The sequence below is a fragment of the Engystomops pustulosus genome, chromosome 6, assembly GCF_040894005.1.
Source record: "Engystomops pustulosus chromosome 6, aEngPut4.maternal, whole genome shotgun sequence".
NCBI classification, from domain to species: Eukaryota; Metazoa; Chordata; class Amphibia; order Anura; family Leptodactylidae; genus Engystomops; species Engystomops pustulosus.
Window position 1 is genome coordinate 127,921,413 of NC_092416.1, and position 16,580 is coordinate 127,937,992.

Here is a 16,580-nt window from a genome sequence, read left to right on the forward strand (position 1 = left end):
TTCTCTAGATAAATTTTCTCCAATACTCTGGCGATCAGGGGAATAGGGGGGAAGGCGTAGGCGAGAGTGGTGTTCCAAGGGTGGGAGAATGCATCCAGACGATCTCTTGTCTCCCCTTTTTCTAAGGAAAAAAAGTGTCGACACTTGAGTTTCTTTTTGTCGCAAACAAGTCTATTTGAGGTTCTCCCCAAAGAGAGGATAGGTACTGGAATATCTCCTCTTTTATGCACCACTCGTTGGGAAGTATTTTCCTTCGGCTGAGGAAATCCGCCCTGGTGTTCTCTGTTCCCTTTAGATGGGTAGCCGAGATTGATAGGACATGGTCCTCTGCCCACAAAAATATTTGCCTTGTTAAGGACATCAGTAATGGGGATCTGGTTCCCCCTTGCCTCTTCAGGTATGATACTGTCGTGGTGTTGTCGGACAGTATCAACACATGATGTCCTGCCAATTGGGCAGTGTTTGAGCTGAGCACTTCCCATACTGCCCTTAGTTCTCGATAGTTGGACGACCTTCTGGAGATCTCCTCTGTCCAGGAGCCCTGCGATAACTTTTGAGGAAGCACTGCTCCCCAACCGCTCTTGCTGGCGTCTGTCTGTATGGTGATATACGGACTGTTCCTCCAGAAGATTCCCCTGTCTAGATTTGTGTCCATCAGCCACCACTTGAGATCTTCCTTGACTGATGCGGGGATTGATACCTTTTTGTCCAGTCCCTTCGAACTCCTGTTCCAGGATCTTAGAACCCATTTCTGGAGAGCTCGAGTATGGGCTTGGCACCAGGCCACTGAGGGGATGCATGCTGTTAATAGTCCTAGGACCTTCATAGCGCCCCTGATGGAGATAAGAGACCTTCTCCGGAACCTTCTTAACTCCTCCTTGATATGAGCCCCCTTTTCCTGTGGAAGGAATGACATTTGTAAGCATGAGTTTAAATTTACTCCCAGGAATTTCTTTACTGTGGCTGGTGATAAATCTGATTTTGGGTAATTTATGATCCAGCCTAGTTTTTCTAAAGTTCCTATTGTGATGTTTCTGGAAGAAATCAGGTTCTGTTTGTTTTGTCCAATAACCAGCAGGTCGTCTAGATATGGAACAATCAGTATGTCCTGCTGTCTTAGGAACGCCACCACCTCTATCATCACCTTGGTGAAGGTTCTGGGGGCTGAAGATATGCCAAAGGGGAGTGCACGAAATTGAAAATGTAACGTGGAACCCCCTGGAGAAAGGACAGAGAACCTTAGGAACTTTTGTGAAGACGGGTGAATGGGGACGTGATAATATGCGTCCTTTAGGTCTATAGTGCACATTACAGCATTTTTGTGGATAATGTGAGTGGCAGACCTTACCGACTCCATCCTGAACTTGTTGTAGACGATGAAGTCGTTGAGTCGTTTCAGGTTGATTATCAGCCTGTTCGATCCGTTCGGCTTCTTTACAAGAAAAAGAGAAGAATAAAATCCTTGCTTTTCTTGTTCCTGAGGAACCTGGGTAATAACTCCAGAAGACAGTAAAGATGATATTTCTTGCCAGATTAGATAGTGGGACATTTCTGATGTATGGGGAGGGGGTGGTAGGTAACTGGTAGGAGGAAGCTTCTTGAAGTCTATCTTGTATCCTTGAAGAAGGATGTCTAGAACCCAAGGATTTGAGGTGATTTTTAACCATTCCTCTCTGAACTTCAATAATCTTCCTCCTACTATGGCGTCACTGTTTCTTGTTTCTGTTGGGATCGGATGATGTTGAAAAGAGAAACCCTTTACCTTTTCCTCCTTTCGGGTAGCTCCAGCGACCCCTTTTCCCTTTATCTTTGTATTCTTCTCTTTGGCTCTTAAAGTCCCGAAAGGGCTGCTTCCTGGGTATTGGCTTATTCTCCGGGAAACCCTTTCTCTTATCTGATGCCCTTTCCAAGATGGTGTCAAGTTCAGGGCCAAAGACGAATTCACCTGAAAAGGGAAGACCACATAGCTTTGTTTTTGAGCGGATATCCCCACTCCACTGCTTCAGCCACAGCGCCCTTCTTGAAGCATTTGTCAGGGCTCCTTCTTTTGAAGAGAACCGTACACCTTCAGCTGCCGCGTCTGCTAAGAAGGACGTTGCTGATTTTAATAGAGGGAAATTCTCCAAAATTGTAGTTCTGGGAGTTCCTTCTTTAATATGAGATTCGAGCTCATTTAGCCAATACAGGAGATTTCTCGCGACTGAGGTGGCCGTTAAATTTGATTTCAGACCCCACATGGATGTTTCCCAAGCTTTTTTCAGCAGAGAGTCAGATTTCCTGTCCATGGGGTCTCTAAGCTGCGCTGCGTCTTCAAACGGCAGGTCTGTCTTCCTTACTATTTTAGTAACCTGCACATCCACTTTGGGACAGGAATCCCATAGCTTAGAGTCTTCAGGCTCAAAGACCAATCTCTTCCTAAAGTTTTTTGATATAAGGATCCTCTTCTCTGGTTCCTTCCATTCCTCATACACTAACTCTTTGAGGGTGTCATTTAAGGGAAACACCCTCTGGCGCTTTGCTTTTAACCCACCAAATAGCTCATCTTCTTTAGATTGGGGTACGACCACATCCTCAATTTCTAATGTCTGTCTGATGGCCTTCAATAATTCATCCAATTCATCTATTGGGAAAAGATGTCTGGATTCAGTAGATTTTACAAAATCCTGGGGATTTAAGGAGTCTTCCGTTTCTATTACAGAACAAGAAGGAGTCTCTGAATCACTTCCTGCTCCGGATGGTGACGACCCCAGTTCCAATCTGGGCTTTTTACACGGGGGAGCCCTAGATGTAGCAGCGGCAATAGATGAGACCACCTTCTCCTCTATGAACCCTTTGAGCTCGTCTAGGAAGGATGATTTCTCCTCTCGCATGAAGTTATCAATACATACTTTACAGATTGGTTTCTTATATGAATCTGGCATAGAATGGTTACACATGTTACATTTTCTGGTCCTGGTTTTATCCGATTTCTCGGGTCTTTCAGGCCTGCTAGCCTTATCCCCCTTCTCCTCCTTGCCTTTCCCCTTAGACCCCAGGTCTTTTTCCTAAAAGGCAAATATAGGAGACTAATAACCCACAACATTGCATACATAGTGGCAATATCCCCTGCGATTAGCCCACTTACGGATACTGGAGGGTGCAGGAAGATTGGGTTAACTTCGTCAGTCATAGTAGACAGCGGAAGATTTAGATGCAGATACTGGAGCCGTAGTCACTTGAACAACTAGACCTCAGATCATAGTGATCTACCTGCTTTAAATACCTTAATGGGGAGCCCATCCCCCTTTGAAGCGGCTGCCGGTCCGCGTCCCACGGCTCCCAGTGATGCTGCGCGGTTTCCCCGATCACTTCCGGTCGCGGCCGGAAGTCGTCATCAGACTACGGGCTGCTGGGAAGTGTAGTTTTCTTCAGCCGCGCGCGCGTGCAATCGGAATTTGCGGCGCGGCGGCCCTGTCAACGGACCCCCGGACGGCTACAGGGAGGACCAGGATCGACCGAGAGCCGGGGCCGCCGGGATTTCGCCGTGGACGGCATACCCGTGAGTAATTCTTCGTCCCCCCCCCCCCCACCTGGAGGAGAGAGGGCACCTCTCTATGACCTGCCTCGGTAGGGACAGGAAGAACACTGGCGGGAGGATGCGGGGAGGGGAATTTAACCTCTCTTCTTCCTGTCCCTACAGAGGTCAAGGGGCATCCTCCAGGTGGGCCGTCATGGGGGACGAAGTGGAAATTAAAGGTCCTGTTACATCAGAAACATCTACCTCATGTATGTATATGATCACCTGAAGAATGGGGAGGAGTAGGAGTCCATGGATGCTGCTGTGATTTCATGTGATCAGATATATGCATGGTGTACAGTTTGCTAATGTTAGGAGGCTAAAGGACCTTTGATGTCACTGTCAAGGAAATTTTATTCTTGAATGTGTAAGATTTGTTGAACTATTGGGCAATTACAAACTTTGTTGAAATATATGGCATCCATTGAAGCGTCCAGGCCTTGTTTACAACATCCTGGAGATCCTTACAACCTGATAAACACTGATCTGCAGAATGTTCTGTGGTGACCTCAAAAGCCATTTGGTCACCTCTCCTCTGCACCTTCCCCCACCCCTGCATCTAGGGATTTTGAAAGAAAGGACTGTTTAAATATTCCTGGACTCTCCCCCCTCATTAAAACTTTGCCCAATCCTGAATGACCCCTGTGGACTAATTAATGAATGGGAGGTTCTGAAACCTGAACTAAGCAGAGATCTTCTAAAACAATATGAAATCCAGGAATTAGTGTTCACGTTTTGGGGACTGCTTGAAAAGCTGAGTGTGTTCCTCATTTCTCCCACCTCCAGGGAATCAGGATTTACTTTAAGTTGCAAGTTTGTTATTTTTCTCCCTTTTTATTTAGTAACTGTTTTGCCATGTTGTGTGTCATTTATTTTGTAACATTTGTTTTTAATATCTTTTTTATGCACTGATCAACTTTTTGTAATTAAAGATTTTCACCTTAATTTTGGTACTGTATGCTCTGCGAACTCAGCCTTGTGAAGTATGGTTAGCTGTGTGACTGCTAGAGTGCTGAGTGTGCATGTCTAGTGGTGTGACAAGGTGACTACCTGAGAAGGAAGAGTTGATGTAGAGTGGGATACTTATTGGTCCCAGTATAAATGCAATAAGTGGTGGCAGCGGTCTGGAGTGCTGGAGCTGTAAGAGGTGGGATTTATGATCAATTTGTGTCCCGAATGAAAGGAGAGCACAAGTTTGAGTAGGCTAAATTAACCCGTACAGTTGCACCCCAAGTCACGTGACGAGGCGGCGGCGTCCTTGCCGTGACACTCTGGTCACATGAAATGCTAAGAAGATGCATGGAACATGGGTAGGAGAAGATAGGAGTGGCTGGTGGAGCAGGGCAAGCCTTCTCTGATGCCAGGAAATACAATATAAAGTTAAATAGGGCACTATAGGATATGTTACCTTTGAAAGGGGTCTGAATACTTTCCTTACCCACTGTATAATAAGATTTGCACCAGTTCAGTTATTTGGCACAAAAACCAGGAGCAGTTGAAAACAGAAGGAAAATATCTAAATCTGTAACAGATGTGAACTGGCTCCAAGTTGTCAACATTCTAATGACATTTAATCAAGATTTGACAGCAAGTCATTACTTGCAAACCATTTGGCCAGATGCTTCCATTATTAACAGCGGATTAAGAGATGGACTGCTGCGCTAATATTTTTAGCGTTAATAGCAGATCTTTAACGCACAGTTGTACGTCACACAAGTTGGTTAGTAACTTCAACTTTAGCAATACATTTAGTTAATAGGGTTTCAATGTTCTATATGGATTGGATGACCTCATGCAGATTAGACATTGGGCCCTCAATAGCATGAATGCTACTACATTACATCCAAAGACCACTGAACAGTGAAGCTTAACCAACTTTGCTGATACAGAATATCAATGATTCTGATACAATTCTATTCATTGTAGGCAGAATAGAAAGCACTTCTGTAGTCATGTAGTTTACTGTAAAAATACTCATAAGAGCGGAAGAGTCTCTTCCATGTGCGACCACCACATTGTACAACCAACATGGATACATTTTGGACAGAACCATGTGGCCTGCATTAGACTTCTTGCCAGTGTGTCTGCAACGGACAGCAAAAATTAACAGATTTTTAGGGCAAGTATAGCAACATGCCTTACCGTATACTTTTGCATAGAAAGGGCATCACAATAAAATGCAAGTAAAATTGCCATAAGGACATTCTTACAGAAAATTGTGCTCTGAGGGAGACTTGGCAAAAAAGGCCATAATCTGTAGCAAAAAATGCCAATTGCTTTAATAGGATTATACCGTAACAGCAGTCAGGTGCAAGAGATAGCCGACCCCAGGGATATCCTGCAGACCTCAAACCAAGATTTCAGCCATTACTAATTCATGTGCAAGGTAACAGAAGACAGCATGCACCATGCCAGGCTGTTCAAACATAGAAAGACAAGGTCACAGCAACATCTAGAGTTGTACAATAACTAAAGAAAAAAAACCAGTGCAATTCATAAAGGTCATGAGCCCCATAAAGGTCATGAGATTCAGAAGAGTCAGTGGATTGCAAAGCATCCTATTTTATAAGGAAGGATAGGTTGTCCCACAAACATTAGGCCATGCAGAGGTTTCTTCAGTAGGGTCATTCGAGTAGATTTATTCTAAGCATTTATCCTATTAGACAGGCAGAGCAGTCAGTTCTGTGACTTGTAGTTCGTACAACCATGATCAGTTGAGTTGTTATTATACAGAATATACAAGTCACTGATGTCAGATGTTAAGAGGAAACTCTCTGCACTGGATAACAAAGGGTCTTCCTGAAAAATAAACCATGACATATGCCGTCAATAGGACAAAGTATAGGGTTGTCAATTGTCTACTAACAATAAAGTGGCCAAATCGGTTTCATGAGAAGCAATTTTAATTGAGTGACCAGTTTTGAAAATGATCTGGTAACATTTTACTATTACTTAGCACAGCGCTGGGATGCTTCATCATCAGACCTTCCTACTGGCCAATGCAATGTCACAGGGTTATTGTGATATCACCACTTCAAACTTCAGTGGTTTACAACCTGTGGACTTGTCCAATATGACAGAGCACTGGTTAGACACTGGACAAACACATTAGCCGACAGAACAAAAACTACTATTCTATCCATCTATAAGAACTAAAGACAACAGCATGCGAACAATATGCAACACATGCAGCCATGTTACCCTTTGAGAGGTGAGGGGGCTCTGCCAGCAAGTCAGGATCCGGTGCCACAGGCTGTGGAGATGGGGAGGACGAGGAGCTGGATGCTGCGGCTGATGCCGAAGGACTTACCAGCTTCTCTGCATGGACAGTGCAACATGTTATTAACTGGTCACCATTGCTGCAAATCTTAGAACAAGTTATACCAAGCGTCAGAGTTTATGCCAACATACAGCTGCCCTTTAGTAGGTTTATTCTTTGTTAATCCCTGCAGGATGCCCAGTCAGATCCTAAACAAGCTTAAGGGTTGCCTAGACAAGGTTTAGGGAGGTAACACACCAGCCAATTTCATCTGAAGTTGCTCACCAGGATGACCTGCCCAAATGCTGAGCAGCTGGAACTGAACTGACATGTGGAGGGCAATTCTGGCTGCTCAGCATTCAGGCTGGTGTGAAACTGTCCTTACACTTCAGACTAAGGCCGTAGTCCGCTATCGTTCATAACACGGCACTAGTGCACAGGGAGCGTGCCTCGGCCCAATTGCAAAGGTGTTTCCTGGGAAGCGCATGCGATTGATAACCCAAACATCACAATCTCTGGAAATGCATATACGATTGAGCCGAGGCCCACCCCCTGTGCGCTAGTGCCGTGTTATGACCGCGATGCCAGCGGAACATGTTACCGCGGCCTAATGGTACAGGTAGGTTCTGGTTGCAAATGTGAGAGAATGATAGAAACTTTTATAAAAATCACAGCCTAAAGACTAGATGCAGCCCGTTTAGCCATACAGCGGTTAGACTGCGCTTCCCCACTGTGGGAGCCACATGCAGCTGACACCATACATAAAAGCATGGGCAGGTTTGAAAGCAAAGCATTACATTTCCTTCATAATATTGCTATCACATCAGCTTTACTGCTCAGACATATGGTCCATTTTTCAAGGATTATGAGAGGATAGAGTCCACGCCTCATTGCAGGACTTCTGCCCTGAAAGCAAAATATGCGAATATATTTTCCATGATGGGACAAGAATCATTAGCGGGCTGCCTTTAGAGTTAACAAAAAGGCATTGTGTCCCTTTTCCCAACCTGGAGAACATTTGCATATTTCCCATAATCCCCTATTGGCGCATTAATTTCAATAAGTCAATTTCATTTTCAATGACACGCCAGTGAGGAGACTTCTATAGCACAGGTCTATAGGAATGCAAGGGCTCCCAAAATCAAAGACCAGATCTCAACAGTTCAGTCTGAAGAATACAAAACCACATTAAAATACCCATGAATAAAAGCACAAGTCATCTGTAAACTCTTTACTAGGGCTGCAGCAACGATATATTGGCTTTGCCAACATGGCCGTATTAGTCTTGTGGGCGTGTACAACCAAACCACCACTGCATCGAAATAGCCCAATAGGACTGGAGCAGCAACAAGGTCAAACTGCTAAAAATTATAATTCTCATATTCCATAAGACAACTGAATCCTTATGGCATGCCTCATAACATCAGCTATATTGTAAGTAGGACATACTCAACTGATAAAATGCAAAAATGATAAGTTATTGTGGTCAGCCATTTAGGTTCCAAGCTGTACATTATAAAAAAAAGTAATGAGGAAAACTACTTACCTAGACCCAAAGAAGCAGCATACTGCTGGCTAAGTAGAGATGAGGCTGCAAGCTGGCCGTATGTTGGCATGCCCCGAAACGGGCTGTAAGGCACCGAAGGCTGGTAGGATGTTGTGGAGGCAGAGCCCAGGGATGACTACAATCAAAGCAATAAGGCATGAGAAATACACGCAAAGAACAGGCACCAGGAATTGTGGGGGGCAGAACCATTAGAAGTCCTATAACACTGTTCAAATACCTTACTTCCCAAAACATGAAAGAAGTATTTACATCCAAATACTCAACATCGTATACATATCCACCCCAAACACAATGGTAGCCAGTCACCAGGGCTATAGAGCTATATTAGTTTTCACTGGACAGTCTTGAAAAGTAAAAGGCAAGAGGTGTGGTGTGTAGATTCATACAACCTTTAAGGGATTTCTACATGTACCCTTGTGAGATCAAGCATTAATAAGGCAGCAGATTACAATGACATAAGCAGAATGCAGCTTTTATCCATTTAATTGAACTTCTAAATTGGTTCCTGAACGGGATTTTGGCCTCAGTAACGTAAAGAACTAAGGGTAGTGGCACACCTGGCAAACGCATGCGATTTTGACAGTTTCCCAATTATCTTAAGATGATTGGAAAATGGACAAAAAAAAAAAATGCGCTTTTAAAAACGCATGAGAAAAAAAAAAAAAAGCTCAAACCATTTTTAAACGCATCCAAAACGAAAGTGGGAGGGAGGTTTAAAAACTCAAAAACACCACGTGGGAATGCGCCCTTAAGCTGGTGCCACTTGTACCGCTTTGTCTGCGTTTGCAAACACAGACAAAGCCGCACCCATGAATGCAAAACACCGGCGGCTTGTTTACGATCGCAGGCGTTTCCATAGAAATGCTGATGCAATCGGGCCGCGGCCTGCCCCGGTAGGCGCGGCTTTGTCTGTTTTCAAATGCAGAAAAAGTGGTGCGTGTGGGACAGGCCTAAGGAAAAAGGTCACCCCCTTTCCCTAGATCACATAAAAGTAAACTGTAAGAATCAAACATGATTGGTATTGCCGCATCCCAAAAAGGCCCTTCTATCAAGATATACAAAAAGATGAATTCCTATCCTTGAATATATAATAAAAATGGTCAAAGGTCCCAAATTTATATAAAATATGCCAACGCATACCACAAAAACCCACCTTACATAAGACCGTACACCAAAGTGAAAACTTATTGGCCTCAGAATTTGGCAAAATGGAAAGTATTTGTTATGTACAAAAGGTTTAAATTTTTTAACCCCTAGGCGCACCAGGACGTTATAGTACGTCCCCGGGGCTAGATGCTTAGCGCACGGGGACGTTCTATAACGTCCTGCTTCTGGCACCGGCTCACAAACGGAGCCGGTACCAGAAGCAGTGGCTGTCAGCTGTCTAGTACAGCTGACAGCCTGCGCTAACACCCGCGATCGGAGCCGGCTCCGATCGCGGGTGTTAACCCCTTACACGCCGCGGTCAAACATGACCGCAGCGTGAAAGTGTGTTTGAGCTGTGGATCGGATCCCCCGTGCCGCTTACCGGGGGATCCGATCCACTTCTGGGCAGCTCCGAGGACTGGCATGTGCCTCGGAGCTGCCCGGTCTCCATGGCAGCCAGACCCCTTCCGGGTCTGGCTGTAAACTGTCTGAGCATGCGCAAGCTTGCTCAGACAGTTTACACTGCTCTACAATAAAATAGTATTGTAGAGCAGTGTATTGAACTTAAACCAGTGATCAGAGCATCACTGGTTTAAGTTCAAGTATGTATAATTAAAAAAAAAGTCAAAAACACTAAAGTTAACACATTAGAATAAATAAAAAATAAATACATAAAAATATAAGCCCCTAAAATGTCACTTTCCCATAAAAAAACTTAAGTATAAAAAACAAAAACACAAAAAACCCCGCATATTTGGTATTGCCGCGTCCGTAACAATCTGCATAATAAAACAGAATTGTTACTGGACCCGCACGGTAAACGCCGGAGGAAAAAAACGCAAAAAACATTCAGAAAAAAGATAATTTTTAATTAATACCCTATAAAAAATGCTCTAAAAAGTGATTTAAAAAATGTTATGCACTCCAACATAAGCCCACTAAAAAGAACAACTGTTCTCGCAAAAAATAAGCCCCTAACAAGATTTATCTGCCAAAAAATAAAAAAGTTATGCATATAAAAAGATGATGCTAAAATGAATAAGATTTTCCCCAAATTAGTTTTTATTCAGTACAATTGAATAAAATACACAAAACCCCCACATATTTGGTATCCCTGCGTCCGTAACAATCTGTATAATAAAACAGAATCGTTATTAGATCCGCAAAGTGAACCCCGTAAAAAACAACCTAAAAAAACTCTGATAAAGATGATTTTTTATTAATGCCCTTTAAAAATGCTCTAAAAAAGTGATTTTAAAAAGTTACGCAATCTAAAATAAGACCACTAAAAAGAGCTATCATTCTTGCAAAAAAATAAGCCCTTAAACAGATTTGTTAGGTGAAAAATAAAAAAGTTATGCATATGAAAGACGGTGATGCTAAAATTAACAACAATTTTGCCAAATTACTTTTTATTCAGTAAAAATGGGAAAAAATAAAAAAAATATATATAAATGAAGTATTTTCATAAACGTGGCGACCCATAGAATAAAAATAATATACTATTTTCATGCTATGGTTAACGGCCAAAAAAAAAAAAACATAAAAATTTTCCTAAAAATTGATGATTTTCATTTCCTCCATCAACAAAGAGTTAATTAAATCTCACCAATTAGCTATAGATGCCCCAAAATTATGTATTAGAAAAGTGCATCTCATGTGGCAAAAGAAATAAGCCCCTATAGGTCCTCATTAAAAAAAATAAAAAAATTATAGCCTATACAATGTGACATAGCAAATCTGATTTGAATGGCGCCTCCTTCCCTTCTATGCCCGGCCGTGCGCCCATACAGCAGGTTACCACCACATATAGAGTATCCGTGTACTCGGGAGAAATAGGGTAACAAACTTTGTGGAGCCTTTTTTCATTTTATCCATTACAAATGTTTAATTTTCCACCCAAAATGAGTGTATTGTGAAAAAATATTACAACTTGCAGACTCCACCTCCATTTTGTTTTAACCCCTATAAAACACGTAAAGGGTTAACAAACTTCTTAAAAGTGGTTTTTCATACGTTGAGGGGTGTAGTTTCCACAATGGGGTAATTTACGAGTCTCGCTATTATTTAGGCCTCTCAGTGTCAATTAGAAGTTGAGCAGGTCCATCTAAATACAGGTTTTGGCGATTTTACAAAAAATGTGAAAAATGGCACCCAAATTCTGAGCCTCATAACATTCTAGTAAAATATGTGGAATCTGAAAAACCCATGCCAACATAAAGCAGACATTTGGGAAATGTAAGTTATGAATTTATTTGGGAGCTATGACTTTCTGAATCAAAAGTAGAGAATTTAGAACGTTGAAAATAAAGAATTTTTCAAAATTTTTGCCAAATTTTGTTTTTTTTCATAACTAAACGCAAAAGATTTCATCCAAATTTTTAAACTAATTTGAAGTACAATGTGTCACGAGAAAACAATCTCAAAATCCCCTGGATATCTCACAGCGTTCCCACGCTATAACCACTTATAGTGACACAGGCCAGATTTGAAAAATGGGGCCGCGTCCTTTAGGCCAAAAGATGCTGAGTCCCGTAGGGGTTAAAATCTATTAAAACATAATAAAAGTTATACAAGTTTGATGTACCTGATCTTAGCGACTCAAAGAATAAAGAGTAATTTGTAGCGCAGGACAAAACACGCAAATACAGAGATCACAATAAAACGATACACAAATGTGTTTGACAACTTCACTTTTCCTAGCTTTCCAGTACATTGCATGGAATATTAAATGGCGCCACTAAAAAGTACAATTTGTCCTGAAGATAGCCTGTAAGGGTTAAATTGTGTTTCAAAACAATTCAAATGCTGTGTGTGAAGGTGACCTTACAACTGCTGTCCCCAATGAAACTTATGTTCTGATGCAGATTTGATGTCAAGTACTACTGGTTTTAGTCTCAGTAACCCCTCCAATATTTTTCCCATAGTCTGAAAGTCCATGTTCTCACATTGCATTTAAAGAAAAATCTACCATAAAAATCAAGCCTGATAAACCCTTACGCATAGATCCAGACCGGCACAGTGCGGTAATATTCTTACACTTGTTATCCACACCATTCTTCTAAATTCAACTTGTAAAATGATGCTGATGAGCCGGAGGGTGTCTGGTGATAAACCAGGACTGAGTTCTATCGGCTATTCCTTACTAGTCTTGCACTCCTCTGTCTCTATTAAGATTCTAGATCCTTCTAACCATGTTACCATAAGTGCATTTCCCGGTGTAAAGTTCCAGTGTAAAGAACCCAGTTTTAAACAGCTACGAGGAAACATAGAAAAAACTAATCGAAATTAAATCCGACTATTAGTTAAGCATTCCATTATTGACGTACCTGGACAATGGCTGGATCCTGGGGTAAGGCATGCTGGGCTTTCGGGGGCTCACACACCGTTATATCTTTGATGTCACTACCCCTGAATATTATATACTCATATACCTCCTCACGTGGAGCTGCAGGCCGGTCAGTTGGACGGTCTTCAGTCCCAAAGGATCGCACTGGGTAAAGAGAAATCAGTTATATCCTCGTCCCCTGCAGATGAATTGTCTAGTAATAGTATCCTCCTTTAAAAAACCTATTGTGACAAACCATGGTGGATTTCGATAGGGCGAATTGACCTGGTTATGTCACCCCAGTTATACAACCTGCAGATACAAATTCTTACCCACAAGAAAGCTAAGGAGGCAGAACAGGAGCAGTATACAGAAGATGGGGGACATCATGACTTTCACGCCAGTTTGACGTACAAGTCCTGAAATAGTCACAATTACTAGAGAGCCGCCAATAATTGTGATTTCCCCTTTACCCCATCTCCACACCTAGTGAGCTGGTGCAGGGCGTTCCTGCTCCGCAAGGCAAGCCAGGCAAGTTATACATGTCCCCCATTGTATCTTCAGCACCTGGAGAGAAGATTCCTGTATGGTCACCCGGGGTTCTCCAGCAATGTACAAGTTAGCCCCTTGCTGATCAGGGATGGGACCCCCATGGATCACAAGAAAGGTTGTACCCCGACCATAGATCAAGATGGACAGCAGCCGGTTGCACATGCGCTATTCGTCTATGGCGCTGACAGATTGTGGAGTACAGCACTCAGCAATCTGCGCCATAGAGATGGCGAGTAGCCAGGACGTTCACCACCAGCTGCTCTCCATCTCGAGCTACCATGGGGGCACTTTGTTTTGTTACCCTGTGGATAGGGGCCAACATGTATGTCACTGCGCTCACAGGTGGCGTTTGAATTGCCTTTAGAAACATAATGCAAATGTACATAGGCAGAGCTCCGTCCAATGGCATGTGTGTAGTTAGCGCCACACGTTTTTAATTTCTTACATGCAAGACACCAGGGGCTGCTTTCCAATCACATGCATTGCAATTGAGACGCAGTCACAGTCAAGAGGAGCCCAGTCCACATACAATTTCATTGCGTTCGACCGCGCCCTTAGTCTTAAAGGCAACGTGAAAAGTTTAGACAATACAACGCTGCAGTCACGTCAGGCCTCAGTCGTGTAACCATACCTTTGTGCATTAGTAGCAGGATTATGAATAATGCATTTATTTTCCAGGATTGTAGAAGGTAAGTGAGATCAAAAAGTGCTGTCACATGGTGCGTTTGTATGTCTACTATGCGTGGGGCTGGTTTTAATCCCATTCACAGCTGCCTACACTTCCAGAAATAAAGAGAAATAGGTTCAAACCAGCCAAATGCATAGTAAACATACAAAACGCATGCGTTTTCAAAGAGCTCAATAACAGTCCAAGAACGTACCGTGTGACAGCACCCTTACATGGCCCAGTTCTCACCAACAATGGAAATCCCAGAGTTAAGATTCATATGGTAGAATTAAATGGTCTTCAGCAACCACAGTCTTTCCTTGATTTGAGAGACAGGACAGACTACAGGAGAGGGAGACAGACGGCCCAGTTCTCATCTGCCAGGGTGCGTTCACATGGTCAGTTTTCCAGCTGCAGTTTTGGATGTTTAACCAGGAGTGGAGTTAAAAATTTGCAGAAATAGTGGCTCTAAATTATGTTCTCACCCATTATGATCCACTCCTGCTTTTAGCTTTAAAAACTGAACACGAGAACAGCCTCCGGTTGCGTTCACAGGTGGCGTTTTGGTTGCAATTTCATTAGGTTTTGAAATGCATTACAACAGCCGAGGAGAGGTGATTTGCCCAATTACATGACTGTTTACAAAATGCATCAAACTGTTAACACATGTATTAACATTAAGTTAACAGTCATGTAATTGGGCAAATTCTCAGCTGTTGTAAAGAGTTTCCTAACGTAATAAAAATGCAAACCAAAACGCAATGTGTGAACGCGGCCTCAGTCCAATTGCGTATGCGTTTCTATGTAAATGCATGCGAACAGTGAACAGAACCTGGTGACCTGCATTAAAACAATGCAATACACGGGGTTCTGGTCACGGATCGCATAATTTTCCATAGAAAGGCACATGCGATCGCCCCAAGGCCGGCCCTGTACACTAGCGCTACGTGTTACCGCACCCTCAGCTCTTCAGTCATTTCATGCCAAGGCCTGGAGCAGAACGTCTTCCCATTACACATTATCATCACCTCTGTACAATCACTGGAAACACTTACACTTGTTCTGTGTGATCAGTCACACCCAGTTTGGGCTCAAAACAACTGAAGGGAGTAACTGAAGACCCAACAGATGTGACCTGGGCCTCAGCCACCTGCAGCCCCATATAGAGGAATACTGGGACTTACAATATGGGAATAACCACTTCAACGTTTTATGGGACAGAAAGAGCAAGTCACTGCCCAGTAATCCAGTCACCCAGGAATGGCTGATCAGAAGATGAGCCTCCCTGACACATTCACTGGACACAACCTGGATCCCAGAGTGACAAGCCCTGCTGTACCCCTGCACCCCACTCCCGGCTGCGCCAAACCTCCCTATGTGCAGCAGGACACTGGGTACAAGTGCACAAGCGAGGAGCAGGTGTCCTCCTATGACAGGCCTGCGCCTCCTGAGGATTGCCTCCGCTCCTCTAGCGCCCCCTGGCGTGCGCCGGCTGTGTGCCCTGCATTACGTCATCTGTGTCCAGGATGCCGTGCAGCGCCGCTCAGCCGCATATAGAGACGGCTGCCCCCCGCACTGCTGCCCGACCACCGGGTCGGGGCCCCTCTTCACCTTTGGCGAGGGCCACAGTGGAGTTCTCGGTGTCGATGGTGTACAGGATCCCCTCATAACGGATCTGAGCCTTGGAAATGAGGCTGATTTTGCTGCCGATGTACGGAGTTCCTGAACTCATGGTGCCGGCTTCTCCTGCAACTCGCCTCTGACCCGCACCTCTATACCTGAGGAACCCCCCTGAACTGCCAGGCGCCGCCCACTGTCTGCCCCTTTATACACGAAGTGGGACCCCGCCCTCTTACAAGCCGGGGGCGGGGTCTCTGCTCGTTTCTTACTGCGCACTCTGTGCGGGTGTCTCGGGGCAGGTGACGTAGTGCGCTCTCATTGGCTGGCACAGGCAGAACTGGCTTAAGACCCGGCAACTAATGACGATACGAGACGGCTGCGGGGCCGGCGGACATGTTAGAGGCGGGGCTAGGATGCGATGGGGAATGTTTATGTTTAGATTGTCAGCTGTGCGCGGGAGGATGAGGTGCGCCGGTGCTGAGCCTGCGCCTCCTCTCAATAGCGCACACCTGCACACGAGACTGCTGCCTACACTGCGCTAACGTCTGTTCTGTGTACGGAATGGAAATGGTTTTTCAGGCGTCTAGCAAATAAATAAATGAGTCTAGCGAGTAGGCGTGTTCACAGGTAGTGCTTTGGTCCTGTTTTCATGAAACGCATTACAACAGCTGATGAGAGGTGATTTGCCTAATTACATTACAGTTTACATTTGAGGGTGCGGTCACACGTCGCGTTTAACGCATGCGTTTAAAAACGCATTGCAATAGCTGGAGAGTGTTTTTAAACGCATGCGTTAAACCCGACGTGTGACCGCACCCTTAGATGCATTTAATAAATGGAAATGTTTACAGTAATGTACTTTGGCAAATCACCCCTCCTCAGCTG

At 43.9% G+C, this 16,580-nt stretch overlaps 1 protein-coding gene across 3 annotated transcripts in view; it reads right to left on the reverse strand.

The window, feature by feature from the left end:
* Positions 1-15,970, reverse strand: part of LSM14B (LSM family member 14B) — a 30,993-nt gene extending 15,023 nt beyond the window's left edge. Inside the window, exons 1-4 of one of the 3 annotated variants that reach the window (XM_072110981.1) lie at positions 15,687-15,970; positions 12,858-13,021; positions 8,362-8,497; positions 6,758-6,874 (exon numbers count right to left, since the gene is read on the reverse strand). In XM_072110981.1, the coding sequence (XP_071967082.1) occupies positions 6,758-6,874; positions 8,362-8,497; positions 12,858-13,021; positions 15,687-15,807 (538 nt within the window). In that variant the 5' untranslated portion in view covers positions 15,808-15,970. The remainder of the gene's footprint in view (positions 1-6,757; positions 6,875-8,361; positions 8,498-12,857; positions 13,022-15,686) is intronic. The other 2 variants (XM_072110982.1, XM_072110983.1) reach the window with 2 other exon arrangements.
* Positions 15,971-16,580: the final 610 nt, after the last annotated feature.